Genomic DNA, 16,427 nt, shown 5'->3' with positions numbered 1-16,427 from the left:
AAACTTTCAATAGCAAAACCCCTATACCCAAAAAGAAGCCACTGTCAAATTACAAGAAAATAAGCCGTGATATTAATACAACTAAAAGAAGCTTTTCTACTTTGAATTCTGAAGCAAGACAAGAAACATACACTATTCCAGAATCTGAGTATGAATCTAAGAAAATATTTAATTTAGAGCAAATGCTTTTAGCTCCAATAGCAGCGATTGCGTTGATTGTACTTCGTGCATCAGTTAACGAATGTGATTGTGTCACAAAGTGAAAATCCTGTTGATTGTTATTTAATAAATAAAAGAAGATAAATGTAATAATATGAAGTTTTAATATCATAAGGCTAACGACGCGGTTATCACTCGCAGCACCCGCCGCGGTTTCTCCACGTCCACCGCGGCGGATTTCGTACAAAGAATTTACTCTGACGAGATTTCTAAAATCACGATACCGGTGTTTCGTTGCTTGTGGTGTGTTACGAAGCCGCCGAGTGGCGGGTTGCGCCGGTTGTTGTCGCTCGCAAACAGCCGCATCAAAGCGGCCCGGGTGAAAACAGCTTCGTGAGTTCTCAGCCTTAGTAGCTCTCCTTAAATCATTCTCATAACATCTCGATGTCAGAGCCACCTATAGGAGAAGAACACTCATTATATTTTTTTTTCTTCAAATAAATTGCAGTACCTATCTGAACGCGACTATATTGAAACTGACATTGACATATCAGTGACAAGCCAATGACAACGCGTCTAACCTGCAAAAATTTTGCATTTATACCAAAACAAAGTCGATTTTAATCATTTTCCAATATGTTATTCCTGTATATACTGAGTATTATTTCTCTTGCGGTCCAGGCGATTTTCGTGACGCTTGCAATAGGTGAGTTTTCATACAGGAAATTTAAAATTTGGTGTTATACAATATTTACCTTGCTATAGACCTTCCTTGCTTAAAATAGTTATATTTATTGATGATATTTATAGACAGCCTGTTTTATAGTTTCTTAACAGTCAATGCTAATTATTTATTTTTCCATTTATAACTTCTATAAATCAGTTTAATGTTATAATTTGATTACTAAGTTGCAAAAAATTACCAGATGATTTTTTTATGTTTCACAGCGGCGGGCATGTACTATTTAGCGGAGCTGGTAGAGGAATACTCAGTAATGGCTAAATACGTCATTTCTTGGGCAGTGGCTGTAAGTGTTTACATGTTTTACCTCTTTGGACGAATCAATTTCAAATCAAATCAATTTTATTAATTTGCCAGAAACAGGTAACATAATGATGGTCGCAACTACATAAAATAAATTTCATGTTTCGCTGAATACATTTTAGTATGCAAACATAAAGAAAACTAGGGGTGTCCACTTTGAAAAAACATCGATGTTTTTTTCGATTCGATATTTTGAAACTGTACATCGATTTCTTTCGATGTATTGGAAGAAAACATCGATGTTTTGTATAAATCGAGTACTTTTTTAAGATTTTTTTATAATCCACTAATTTAAGCATTGTATTATTAAAAAACAGTAAAAGCCATACATGAGAAAAATCTTCATTATACAGTGTGAGTCACGTTAAAGTGCACATATGAAAATAGGTGAAACTAGACCTATTTTTATCGACAAAAAAGAGGTCAAAAATTTTTGAGATTTTTTTTTAATTTTTTATAGAATTTTTTTTCTTCCAATTACTTCTCGTAAAGAAAACGTAATAACTTTTAAACTAAGAGGTATATCCTTATCAAATGAAAACAGTAATAATGCTAAATAATAAGCGATACTAAAAAAATACATAAAATACCTAGAAAATGCCAACAAATACTAAAAAAATATACTTTTTGAAAAAAATCTGCTTTAAAATTCGTGTTTTTTTGGTTATTTGATAAATTTCTCCAAATAATGCCCCCATAACAGGTGGTTTTTATTACTTTGTATTATTTTTTATCGTATTACCTTTGTAAAACCAAAAATCGCATGTCTCTATCTCTATCACAATGTTTGCAATGATCGTTTGAACTAAGCCTCTCCGGGCGGGCCATTCAACGCTTCGTTAACAACGAAACTGAAACTGGCTCTAGATTTGTAATTTTGATAAAGACGAGTTACATTTTAAATAAAAACAAAAGGTTTCGAAGTAAAATAAGCATTTTAGTTAAAATTAAAATTGTCTCCACCTGTAATGGAGAATAATGTGGTGGCAGGCCTTTGTTTAAACGATCATAGCAAATGTTGTGATAGGGATAGAGACATGCAATTTTTGGTTTTACAAAAGTAATACGATAGAAAATAATACAAAGTAATAAAAAATACCTGTTATAGGGGCATTTTTTGGAGAAATTTATCAAATAACCAAAAAAACACGAATTTAAAAGCCGATTTTTTTCAAAAAGTATAATTTTTTATTATTTGTTGGCATTTTCTGGGTATTTTATGTTTTTTTTTAGTATCGCCTGTTATTTAGCATTATTACTGTTTTTATTTTATCAGGATATACCTCTTACTTTAAAAGTTATTACGTTTTCTTTACGAGAAGTAATTGTAAGAAAAAAAATTCTTTAAAAAATTAAAAAAAAAATCTCAAAAATTTTTTGACCTTTTTTTTGTCGATAAAAATAGGTCTAGTTTCACATATTTTCATATGTACACTTTAACGTGACTCACACTGTATATTAAAGTAAGAACAAAAAAAACATCCGCATTTATTTTTATAAGTTTGTTATATCCTAAGTATTTCCAGTGTTCTTTTGGAAGACTTTGCAAAAACAACAGTTTATTTAAACGTTTGCCTTTCAGCCTATTTCTTTGTTGATTGACACAAACAAACTCGCCAACCGACACGCGTGACGCGACATTGACTGACATAACAGTTTTTTTTTATTGTCACTAGAGACCATGAAGCTAAAGATAAAAGTGGAGGCCAGACTTAGAATACCTACTTGAAGCACAACCTATGTATCACTATCTCGCTCTCTGTGGGCAGGCTCTCTCTTTCTAAGTAGGGTAACCTTTTATTTATTTTTCTCAGGACGACAAAGACTGATTTACGTTTAAACAGTGTGTCTTGATAAAGTGCACTTAATATGATTATGAAAAAAGGTGAAATATTGATCGACGAAAAAAGGTCAAAAATGAAATATTTAATATATTTTTTTCTACTTATTGTAAAGAAAACGTAATAACTTTTATACTAAGGGGCGTATATCCTGATAAAATAAAAACATAAGATGTGGTTTTTATTACTTTGTGTTATTCTCTATTGTATTACCAAAAATTTCATGTCTATATCCCTCACAACGTTTGCAATGAGCATTTGAAAGGAGGTAGATGGGATTATAAACGCCATATATTTATAGCCAACCACCACCCCGGTGGCAAGCTTAAAGGGGGTGGATGGGAATGAAGGGATAAAAATAGGTCTAGTTTCACTTACATTCCCGTTTCCAATTCCAACAAGGTTCAACGCCCGTGTAATTTTTTTGGGGGCTCAGATGTGTAATTTGTTATGTAGAAATAAAAAACACTTCATAATAAAATCATTTATTATAACTTCTATTAAACATGACTAAATATCACTGCTCTGTGTAATTGCTGCCTCTTGCCACGTAAATCACTCAATAAATTTTCTGTATGCCTCTTTAAATGAGAACGTATGCGCATGTTAAAAAATGATTTTCCTATTTGTTTAATTAACAAAGTTTCATGCAATTGATTACAATTGATTGAATCCGTAATTGGATGGTTAATCATTTCCTGTAACATAGGAGTAAAATGTTGGGAAACAACATTGATCAATTGGTTTTCTATGTTATTTGCTCTAAGTTGACCCATCAAGTTGGCTCGTTGAAAAATTTTATCACAATATTTTACAATTTTGTAAGCTGCTACCGAAGGAAAATAAAGTTTACCTCGGTTCACAAATGTCGTAAATGAATTGAATTTATTTACAATCATACAATATGAATGATCTGTAGGCAGATTTTGAAGTGCTACTAACGCATCATAGCAATGTTCACAAGAAATGCGGGAAAGAATTCGTTTAATAATGTAACCCGTTATGTAATATAATATATTTTCCTGGTATGGACTATGTATTGAGTCTAAATTTTTAAATACGTCATTTTCAATGTCTTGTTCATTGTTAGGTTCTTCTTGAGATTGAAATAAACTTTTCGGTTTATTGAAATCGAAGACCTGTGTAGTCTCAAATCCATTTTCTATGCAGTTGGCATTGATGGAGGGTTGAATGGAATTACGGAATAACATCTTTCTCATTATGTATCGGAATTCTAGTGGACATGGGTTATCTTGTGCACGACCGCGAGCGCGAATACAAGAAAAAAAAATTTCCAAGTTGTCTTGAGAACACTTAAAGGTCAACAAATATTTTAATGGATTTTCCTGTTGTGTACACAAATCATTAACAAGTAATGACAAACTATGTATATTCATTAAAAATCCTAAAACAAATGTTTTCCTGGGGTGATTTAAAATACCTCTACCATTTATTGTCAAAGATTTTAGATACATTTCAGTATCATTAAATATTTGTTCCCAATAACATTTGTTTTTCATCGATAATGGAGACTTAGAACCTTTTCCAAAGGGTGACTTTGTATTCATTAGGTCAAATATTCTATCAATCATGTGGAGAAACTCTGTAGTGGCTTCGCTATTACGGAAATCAGGATGACCACTAACGCGCATAAAATCAATCGCATCAGCAACTGATGAACTAAGAACCTGCGCAGCAAGCCGAACATTCATTTTTTTGTTTTTATAATCTATATGCAAAGCGGTTAATTTATTTGCAAATTTTAACCCCTCTTTGCTTTGTATTTTGTGTAATTTTCGTATATATTCAAACGAAATATCGCCGGTATTTGACTTCATTTCAAAATCAGCTAACACATTTCGAGCCAATTTTAACATATGTGCAGCGTCAAGCAAACAATAAACATTGCTCTTCCCGTTGGGATGTTGAAAGAACGGTCTTAAATTATTTTGATCTAGTGAACAGCCTAAATATTCATAAGCCTTTACATTGGATGATGCACCATCACAAGTCAGAGATCTTACGGTGATACCAATTTCATCAAGCAGAATTATTGTTGTTTTAATTAATTCGGATAGCAGTTCCCCAGCCAAATTATTTGCAATAAAAAAATATGCGATTGGACACTTAAAACGTACACCGTATGAAACTATCTGAAATACGAGGGCTTCAGAAGCTAATTTTTCTGGATCACTTACAGAAATTGGTCCTAAATCTACATATCCAACCACTTTGTCCAATTTTTGATCATATGTCAAATTTTGTTTTAATGCCATTGCATCAAATATTAAAGCAACATTTTTTAAATACATTTTTTCAGATAACTTTACTTGTTCTTTTAAATATTCAAGTACTTCAGACAAGAAACCAACATTACAATTGAATAAAGACAAAGATCTTCGAATAGTTTCTACATGAGGTAAAGTCATATATTTTCTTAAAAATTCGTAAGCCTTTGGTGAATAGAAATTCAAAGTTAAAGCAAAGGCCTTCACTTCTTCGCTATATCGAATGCCATGTTTACTCTGTGGTTTATTGAATTCTTTGAAGATATCAGCAAAACGCCCTTGGATAATATTTTCAATTTCTGAATGACGAAAATACTCTTTTAAAGCTGACATTAAAGAAGACATATTCACAATTTTTTTAGTTTGTCGCGCCACTTTTTGCTTTAGTATCTTTGTTTTCTTTTGAAGCATTTTTTCTTGAGCAGTCTTTATTTTTACTTGGATGCCCTTGTCACTCTTCACAGGGACGTGGTCTTCACCGCTGACCTAAGAAAACAAGAAAACTTTGTAAAATCGGTTTTTGATTTATTTAATTAATATTAAATACTAGTTGCGCAACTTCATGAGTAAACAGAAACAGAACTGACGCGCCAGACATGTGACGTAATAATAATATGTCCAATAATGTCCATTAGCAAAAATACAGTGTGAGTCACGATAAAGTGTACATAATTATGAAAATAGGTGAAACTAGACCTGTTTTATCGACAAAAAAGAGGTCAATTTTTTTTTTATTTTTTTTTATTTTTATAGAATATTTTTTCTTCCAATTAGGTACTTGTTGTAAAGAAAACGTAACAAATTTTAAACTAAGAGTTATATCCTGATAAAGTAAAAACAGTAATAATGTTAAATAACAGACGATACTAAAAAAATACATAAAAAACTCAGAAAATGCCAACAAATAATAAAAAATGATTTTTTTAAAATCTACTATTAAATTCGTGTTTTTTTGGTTATTTGTTAAATTTCTCCAAAAAATTCCCCTATAACAGGTAGTTTTTATTACTTTGTATTATTTTCTATCGTAATACCTTCGTAAAACCAAAAATCGCATGTCTCTATCCCTATCACAACGTTTGCAATGATCGTTTGAACTAAGCCTCTCCGGGCGCGCCATTCAACGCTTCGTTAACAACGAAACTGAAAATGGCTCAAGATTTGTAATTTTAATAAAGACAAGTTAGATTTCAAATAAAAACAAAATATTTCGAAGTAAAATAAGCATTTTAGTTAAAATTAAAATTGTCTCTACCTGTAGCGGAGAATAATGTTGTGGCAGGCCTTTGTAATACGATAGAGAATAATACAAAGTAATAAAAACCACCTGTTATAGGGGCATTTTTTGGAGAAATTTATCAAATAACCAAAAAAACACGAATTTAAAAGCAGATTTTTTTCAGAAAGTATCATTTTTTATTATTCGTTTTCTTTTTCTGAGTATTTTATGTATTTATTTAGTATCGTCTGTTATTTAGCGTTATTACTGTTTTTATTTTATCAGGATATACCTCTTAGTCAAAAATTTATTACGTTTTCTTTACAATAAGTAATTGCAAGAAAAAAAAATCTATAAATTTTTTTAAGAAAAAAACAAAAAAAAATTGACCTCTTTTTTGTCGATAAAAATAGGTCTAATTTCACCTAATTTCATATGAAGGGTCAAACAAGAAGCTTCATGCTTAGGCTGAGTTGCACCATCTTACTTTAACTTTGACAAACATCAAAAATCTGTCAAAAAACTCCATACAATAAGCACCGGCTATCGTTATTGTTACAGTTCAAATTAGGTGGTGCAACTCAGCCTTAGTGTCGTAGTGACGGACGGTTACCACACCGCGGTCGGCACGTAATAATTATGGTAAGAAATGCATAATAATTACACATAAAAAGTATTTATAACGTTAATTTAGAAAAGGAAAGGGGAAACTTACAGGTGACTTGTTAAGGTTGCTTATATTTTGAAGAATTTTTCGACTTTGTTTCTTTCTAGTTTGGTTCTCAATATTGCAGCCAGCACGTTTCACTCCGGTTTCCATAAGTGGAGAATTCCTTTCACAAATTCCAGAACTGGTGCTTGGTAGTACAGCCACAGCAGATATTTGCATCATAGACTCGTCATGTCCGGTTTCCACAAGTGGAGAATTGCTTTCACAAATGCCAGAACTGGTGCTTGGTAATACAGCCACAGCAGATATTTGCATCATAGACTCGTCATGTCCGGTTTCCACAAGTGGAGAATTGCTTTCACAAATGCCAGAACTGGTGCTTGGTAATACAGCCACAGCAGCTATTTGCATCATAGACTCGTCATATCCGGTTTCCACAAGTGGAGAATTGCTTTCACAAATGCCAGAACTGGTGCTTGGTAATACAGCCACAGCAGCTATTTGCATCATAGACTCGTCATATCCGGTTTCCACAAGTGGAGAATTGCTTTCACAAATGCCAGAACTGGTGCTTGGTAATACAGCCACAGCAGCTATTTGCATCATAGACTCGTCATATCCGGTTTCCACAAGTGGAGAATTGCTTTCACAAATGCCAGAACTGGTGCTTGGTAATACAGCCACAGCAGCTATTTGCATCATAGACTCGTCATATCCGGTTTCCATAAGTGGAGAATTGCTTTTACAAATGCCGGAACTAGTGCTTGGTACGGTCACATCAGCTATTTGCACCATAGACTCATCATGTAATGAACTTATTGTCTGAAAAATATAATAAATAGTAAAAAAAAATTGCCATATTTACATACTTGTTTATGACAGTGTTGGCACTAATCAATTATTTTTTTAATTAATTTGATTAATTTTAATCATGATTAAATTAATCCTGATTAAAATAATCATGATTAATAAAGTAATCATAATCATGATTAATAAAGTAATCATAATCATGATTAATTTGTTAATCATTAATCAATAATCATTAATTTGATTAACTTGATTAACTTCTTAAATGTTCTATCGAAAACAATGTTAAAACATTGAATTCTAATATTAGATGTTTGGTTTTAGGCTACAATTCTATGACAGGTATAAGGATAAATATAAGGTAACCTAGACTGCCCCCCGCCCCCTTCCCTCGCTGAAACTTCCGGTGCAGTCTTCCGACCTCCCGTAGGAGGATATCAGTCCACTTCCCCTACCTTTCCAGCACTTACTTGCAACCCCACACTCCCACCACCTGCCCCCCACCCCTAGCCTCCCCTAAAACTTCTGGTACGAAGTCTCCTGCACCTCCCCAACACGCAAAACCTCCTAGCTTAGCAACCCCACCCTTCTATTGACTTGCCCACGCGTGGCCCTCCCCCCGAAACTTCTGGTACGAAGTCTCCTGCACCTCCCCAACACGCAAAACCTCCTAGCTTAGCAACCCCACCCTTCTATTGACTTGCCCACGCGTGGCCCTCCCCCCGAAACTTCTGGTACGATCTTCTCCCCTATCGTCAGCCAGCCCGCTTAACTTCTTTCCTGACCCAATTTTGCTGGAGGATACCGGAAGAATAGAAGGAATTGTGAGAAACAAAACTAGTGCGATAAGTGTTTTGAGTAGTGAACATTGACGCAGTTTTTTGGGAAAACGACAGTACAACTCCTGATCCCCCCTTTGCTAGACATTTTATAAGTCGCGGGTACCTTTTCATACACCCCCAACCCTTTTCTTATGAAAATAGTAGATAGTTAATCAAATAATCAAATTAACGATTAATGATTATGATTAATTAATCATAATCAAAATTTTTGATTAATGATTAATTAATCATAATCAAAAAATTTTGATTATGATTTTAATCATTAATCAGATTAACTTTTTGCCAACACTGGTTTATGATAATTAAAATTATGTCCACTATTTACCTTGCCTGGTGCTAGTGTTTCTTGATTTGTTATTATAGTAGGAATTGCTGTTTGTTTTAGTCGCCTGGTTGTTGAATCATAATCTGATTCTTGAAAATGCAAACTGCAAATCCTTGCACTATTATAAAACTTCGCTTTCAATGGTACAACGGATAACCACAATTTTCTCCGAGTGCTATTGTTAGGAAATCTGAAAAAAAAAACATAATTATGTACTTAAATGTATATTATAAAATGTACAAAAGTTAGATATGTTACTAAAATAATTTGTCTAAGTTATGCGTATGTGTATAAATTTGATACTGAGTAATGCTGCCATTCTTTAATCTCAATCCAAATCCGTCAGTCAACTGTCAAATTCTAAATTGTTTTTGGTCTAAATATCCTCGGTTTTCGATGTTTTTGTTTTAAGATGAATTACAACATTAAGAAAGTGTAAAGGCATCGAAAACTGTGGATATTTGATAGAAAACAGATTTTAATTTGGCAGTTGACAGACGGATTTGGATATGGATTGATTACAGTAAACGGCCGTAGAAAACATTATGCAAAATTAGATAAGTAAGGTCCCACAGAAAGTCCCAGATATATCCTCAATATGGTCATACTACTTCAAAATGTCTTATAGAAACAAAAACTTTAAATTTGCTCAAAGTCAATGAAACTCAATGTAAAATCTTCTTTTTCTTGACATATGTAACATTTAATAATAAGTTTAAATACTGGTAAAACGTTTTAGGAAGTAATTACTGTGAAAATACAAAGAAATATGTTAACAATGATCCAATGTCAGAAATCACGAAATAAACACTTACGCGTGGAATTTTATATCACTTCCAGGACACCACGAACTACCGCAACCACGCACTATACAATTTTGCACCATTTCTTCAGACAAAACAATGATAAGGTCCCTTGAAAAATCTCAAACGAAATCAACTGCATAGTAAACAACCGCCATGATGGGCCGGATTCGGCCGATGTTGCCACATTACCGATACCTCAGAAATTGGGATTGTAATTCCCTGATTAGCCAACACATTAAGCCTAAATGGCCGACAATTTTGTGATTTTTTATTTAACTAGGTAATCTAAGTTTCAAATATTAATTATTTATTTGTTTAACTTCTTATTTGGTTAGTGAATTGGCTATTTCGAAGAATTTACAAGGAGATTTAAATAAGAAGATAGCAATACTACAGTTCACACTAAAAAGAGAGGTAGGGCCACAGAGAGCGAGATAGATATAAGTAGGTATTTGACTCAAGTTTTGTTCCAACTTTGCCCTCCACTTTTATCTTTAGCTTCATGCTAGAGACACTACTCACTGCAATCGTACGCAGTGTTGCCAACATTTTTAAAATACAAGTTGGGTTGTCCGTATAAGTAAAATTTTAGTGGTCAGACTTGAGTTTTATGAAATTTTAATTGGTTATCATCGATTCGATGTTTTAACACTGAAATCTTAAAAACATCGATACATCGAGTATTTCAATAGCTTTTCAAAACATCGGATCCATTCGATGTATCGCATTGTAAACATCGATGTTTTCGATACATCGATGTATATCGAATATCCCTAAAGAAAACTAGATAATAAAGTCATGATTTTCATATTTGTAAAATTCTGAGATGACTCACTTAATTTTTGGTCTTAAAAAAGTCTCAAAACTCGTAAATCTAAGCACTAAAAGTAATTAAGATAAGATAAAACAATTAGAAGATGTTTACTATTTAAATTGTTACTATTTTCCCATGTCTGCCCCTCACACAGTCAGCGTCAAATAGTTTGTGACACCCAAAGTGGCCAAAAAGTTGACAACACAACCTTTTTCCAATCGTAACAAAGACGTGTTGCATACTTTATGTCTACTTCGGGTGTCACGAACGATTTGACGCTGACTTTCTATAAAATTATACCTATTTTTAGCCTGGGTTGCACCATCTTACTTCAACTTTAAGAAACGTCAGAAAAATGCCCAAACACCATACAAAAAACACCGGTTATTGTTATGGTTACGGTTAAAATAAGATGGTGCAACTGAGCCTAATTGTGCTGCAGTTCAGCGCGACAAACAAATCCACCTGACCATCACTATGTCAACAAAGATATAACGTTTCAGCTGACATCCGTCATCCACTTGGGGCTGATACTCTTCGAAGACTTACCTCTCTACCTCAACGCGCTAGGGCTCTTCCAACAGTTGCTACACACAGTCTTGCTCAGAGAGTTCCCGGTAGTACGAGTCACGAGCCTGGCGTTTGTCGCTGCAGTGTCTTCCTTGGTGTTACACCACTACTTAGCGTTGAAGTACTTTGGATCGGTGTATTATAACTATTCTGAGGTATGTATGAAACTAATACCCATTCTCACAATCAATCCCTAATTTTTAAGTGATCCCTATGAAAACAAAATTCCTGTTATTGTTACCTCTGGTATGGGTCACTTCAAAATTAGGGATTGATGATGAATACGAGCATTATGAATGTTTTCACCATCAATTCCTAATTTTTAAGTGACCCCTATGGTAACAAATAACAGGAATTTTGTTTACAAAGGGATTACTTAAAAATTAGGTAGCTATTGATGGTGAAAACGGGCGTTAGTCTCTTGTAGGAACTTTTAGGGAATAAATTAGCTTAAATTGTACTTAAGTTTGTTTTTACGAAGCACACTTATCAACCCGGAAATGGATCGTAACTGTAACAACTCTAGGCGGTCAGTATTCTTTGTGTGAAACTCTGTACTGGGTCTCAATTGACAGCGCGCCGAAAGGCGATACGGTGTTGATCCCTTTCGGAGTTGAAAAGTGTGCTATGACCTTTATTGTGTGATTTGTTACGCTGTCATTTGTAAGTTTTCTCAAACTCTTAGGCCCAGAACAGACGGTGAAACGCAACTACAACGAAACTGCAACTTTCTGATGATTCTTATGAATGAAACTGAAACTGAAAGTTTCAAACTGGTCGCGTCATGTGTGGTCTCTCAAAGGACGCTATGGCAGAAACTTAGATGCAACTCAAAAGTAACTAGCAGTTGCAGTTGCGTTTCACCGTCTGTTCTGGGCTTAGGTTATGATGCAACTCAGTCTCAGTACTAAAAAACGTGATAACTCTATAGGTTAATACAGTAGTGATTCAGAAAGAATGATGTGTGGAAAATAGCTTCAGAATGCTTAACGACTATTTTATCTTCACACGTTTGATAGTTCGAAGGTGATGAATGTGAATAGACATTGATAAGAGAACTTGCTCGAAAATGATATCCACGTTTAAAATAGTATGTTACATAGATTTTTTTATGCATAACAAGGCAGGTATTTGACCGCAATTGCACCTGGTGTTTAGTGAGATGCAGTCTAGGATGGTACAAATCTGCCTGTAAGTACCTATTAACTCTCACCTTGAAGGCTAAGAACTCACGGCGCGATTTTCAACCGCGACCGCGGCCGTTGTGGAATTGCGGTTTTATTTCAAAACTCATGGGAGCGGTTATTTGCGCGGTTATTCTAAGAACTCACGGCGCGATTAATCGCGCCGCGCGCTAAGTCACTGGTACAAAATGGTCGCCCGCCGAGCGGGACCCGCATACAACCGCGCCCGCTGCGGACGAAAACCGCATCGTGAGTTGTGCATTAGTTTTTACATAAGTATCTTCATTCTACAGAAGCTGCAGGCCCGAACCGCCGCGGGCGCGGGTGAAAATCGCGCCATAAGTTCTTAGCCGAATAGGCCCGGATTATTATGTTCGGAAAATACAGCAGCAGGCAGCGAATTCCAGCATTCGCATTATAAAAGAGTAATCGAGAAAAATTTTTGGAAAATTATTTATTTCTTATCCTATAGGATGTTAATATTGTTATTCATTACAATTTCAGGTGCTAGCATACTTCACTTTGTGCCTGTGGATCGTGCCATTCGCGCTGTTTATATCGCTGTCGGCCAACGACTACGTACTGCCTACCACAGACGAGCGACAGCCGTTATTGCTGGGTAAATATTAAGTCTATATCTATAAAAGTGAAAGGTCACTGACTGACTCACTCTCTCATCACGAAATCTCAGAAACTACAAGTGCTAGTCTCTTGCATGGGGGTTCCTTTTAGAACGTAGATGCTCACTAAGACGGGATTTTGCAAAATTCAACCCCCAAGGGGGTAAAACTACGCGTACGAAGTCACGAGCGGCGCTAGTTATAAAATTAAACTGTTTGTGATAAACGCAAAAAGTACTGAACTGCTTTTAATGCGGTTTTATCAATATAGGTAAAGTAATTCATGAGAAAGGTTAGGACACTAGGTATTCAATTAATTTGTCAAGAAGAAGCTAATAGTATAGTTTTCATTTCTGTTTTTCATTCATTCGGTTATTCAGAGAGGCGGCCGACAGTCTTAACTCTTAATAATTAAAAAAAAATCTTCCTGGGTTTTCTCTTAAGATTAGTTAGTAGCAATGAAACTGTTACAAAAACGTTACAATTTATGTTTTTTTTACCCGACTGCGCCAGAAAGAGGGTTATATTTTTAGACATAGTAGTCATCTATCTAAATTCGATTCCAGGTGACAACAACGTAGTAACAGACTACCTCTCCCGGAAATCGAAGCGATACAGTCTCCTCTCTTTCTTCAGTTTCGCCAAGGAGTCTATCCTTCCTCAGAGAAGCAAGAAAGCCTTCTGAATGGTGCGTCTACTTATAAAAAACATTTTAACATTGTGAGCTGTATTTAGGGTTGCCAGGTCCTAAAACACAAAAGCCGGACTCTGTGCTCATTTGGCCGGACATTTCACCCTAAAAGCCGGACATGTCATGCAATTAGTGTCATAGTTTACGAGTGAATTCTATCATCATCGGTTGCCCAACATCCTGATGCGTGCGCTTGATATTATTCTGTAGCTCGACTTCTAAAGCTGGCAACCCTAGCTGTATTACAACCCGGTCAAATTAACTGCGCGCCTCAATAATTTTTGAATGCAGTTCTCTTTCTTTTCAAAAATAATGGAACGTATCCTTTGAGTAATTTTTTTTATCTACAGTAGGTACCTATTTAGAGTACTTTCCCTTCAGGTGACATTACAAAATTCCACCCTGTATAAACATTTGTCCAACTGCCCTATGAGTAGGCTGATTTAGATACCCCGCACACTACATACTTTTAGTTGGCCGATAGTTGGGCCCGATTCTAAATTGTATGAAAAACCGGCCGATGCCAAATCGGTGCAAAGTGCGCACTTTCATACATCTTCGTACTGATTAGCAGCCCGACCTAACTATCGGCCAACTAAGGCCCAGAACAGACGGTTAAACGCAACTGCAACGAAACTGCAACTGCTAGTTACTTTTGAGTTGCATCTAAGTTTCTGCCATAGCGTCCGTTGAGAGACCACACATGACGCGACCAGTTTGAAACTTTCAGTTTCATTAATCAGAATCATCAGAAAGTTGCAGTTTCGTTGCAGTTGCGTTTCACCATCTGTTCTGGGCCTAAAAGTCGGTGGTCTGCGCCTAGGCTAATAGTACCTATTTATTTAGAAGCTCACCTCTAGTCATAAAAGACAATATGTTATGTGTAAATAATGTTTATTTTAGACGCTTCCGAGCCATGTATTTGACTACAATTTGTATACTTAATTTTATATTATTGCGTTGTTTTTGTGTGAAGTTCAAAGATGTTAATTAATAAAATAATCGACGTTGGATTTCAAACATCTATAAAAGAAAAAATATACTATATCCTGAATTTCTTGTATGACCACATGTAAGCAAAACAGCCTCTTGAAATGCAGTCATTAAGGAACTAGGCAAGGCGCCTCTAGTCATAAAAGACAATATGTTATGTGTAAATAATGTTTATTTTAAACGCTTCCGAGCCATGTATTTGACTACAATTTGTATACTTCATTTTATATTGCGTTGTTTTTGTGTGAAATTCAAAGATTATTAATAATTGATAATAACTCACTTATTTTTAACTTCTTGCTCAGTTAGAACAGAAAATAAAAAATCGGGAAAATTATAGGCCTGACGCTCAACTAAGTCAGTGCCTGCGGTATGGGAGCGGCACGGGAGGGGTGACATTGACATATTATGACGTGACAGAGCATACAAACCTCAAGCATATTTTGAAGTCAAACCTCCCAGAGAGGTTTGGTTGCCACTAAATAAAAAAAAATACACTCGACATCAAATAAATCGCACCTCCCGCGACAAGCACATTCAAACGTATGCATCCCCACTTCCCACCAATATTGGCACCATTTAAAAGCCTAGTTCTAAACTTTATTTCATTAAAGGAAAGGTTTTTACCCCAAAAAGTATTTTTAGAAGGATCCAGAGTCACTTCTTCAAAAAATTTGTAGTTACGCTTGAGACAACTTTTATGGCTATAAAACTGTTAAGTTGGGATTAGTCGCTATCCATCTGTTAAAGAGGACACCTGTGATCATTATTTGGTTTTATAACCATAAAATTTGTTCTAATTGATCCCAGAGGTGAGCCCAAAGTGAGGACTTTTTTCAAGTCACATTTATGGTATATGTTAATCATTTATTATGAAATAAAATGTGTTTTTCTTTAAGGATATTTATTGGGCTTTCAAATAACACCAATATTGTTGGGGCACCATGATTGTGTTAGAAGAAAATCATTAAAGTTCGCGTCGCGAAAGGTGCGGTTTATTTGATGTTGAGTGTATTTTGAAGTCTCGTTGACGTTTGACATCCCAAAAACACCCTCCCGTGCCGCTCCCATACCACAGCCATTGACTGAGTTAAACGCTAACCTATACTTACGAGCAAAAGTATGGAATCACCATCTTGTGTTTTGTTCCGAACGATTTGAAGAACTCGATGATTATCTATGTATCTATAGTGTCAAGCTAAAGTTTATAATATTTTTTTTTTAAATAAATAAATAAATAAATCTTTGGACAATTTTACACAGCGCCAGCTAGCCCCAAAGTAAGCAACTTAATGCTTGTGTTATGGGTGCTAGCTTAACGGATATACTACTTATATACTTTTTTTTTAAATACATATTAAATATTATACATATTCACACCCAGACCCGTCACAGAAATTAAAATTCATCATTTCAATTTCTGCCCCGGCCGGGAATCGAACCCGGGACCTCTCGGCATAGTAGTCCGTTCTGAACCACTACACCAAACGGCCGACAAAATATAATAAATATAACCTTTAAACTGGTACCATTTTTAATTTAATCTTCATAGT

The 16,427-nt window shown here is 35.0% G+C and overlaps 1 protein-coding gene and 1 long non-coding RNA gene across 2 annotated transcripts; one reads left to right on the top strand and one right to left on the bottom strand.

Annotated features, from left to right (window-relative positions):
* Nucleotides 1-698: 698 nt before the first annotated feature.
* On the top strand, nt 699-14,109 carry LOC135086235 (protein TEX261). The gene is made up of 5 exons (XM_063981062.1): nt 699-865; nt 1,108-1,187; nt 11,320-11,541; nt 13,075-13,189; nt 13,772-14,109. Exons 1-5 carry the CDS (start codon nt 796-798, stop codon nt 13,873-13,875), a joined length of 591 nt encoding a protein of 196 aa, XP_063837132.1. The 5' UTR covers nt 699-795; the 3' UTR covers nt 13,876-14,109.
* LOC135086236 (uncharacterized) lies at nt 5,298-10,480 on the bottom strand. The gene is made up of 4 exons (XR_010260327.1): nt 10,012-10,480; nt 9,197-9,386; nt 7,268-8,044; nt 5,298-5,819 (listed from the first exon to the last, which is right to left on the bottom strand). It is a non-coding gene; the product is annotated as an uncharacterized LOC135086236 (long non-coding RNA).
* Nucleotides 14,110-16,427: the final 2,318 nt, after the last annotated feature.

The sequence above is a fragment of the Ostrinia nubilalis genome, chromosome 30 (assembly GCF_963855985.1).
Source record: "Ostrinia nubilalis chromosome 30, ilOstNubi1.1, whole genome shotgun sequence".
In the NCBI taxonomy this organism is placed as follows: Eukaryota; Metazoa; Arthropoda; class Insecta; order Lepidoptera; family Crambidae; genus Ostrinia; species Ostrinia nubilalis.
This window is presented reverse-complemented; position numbering and strand designations above follow the sequence as displayed.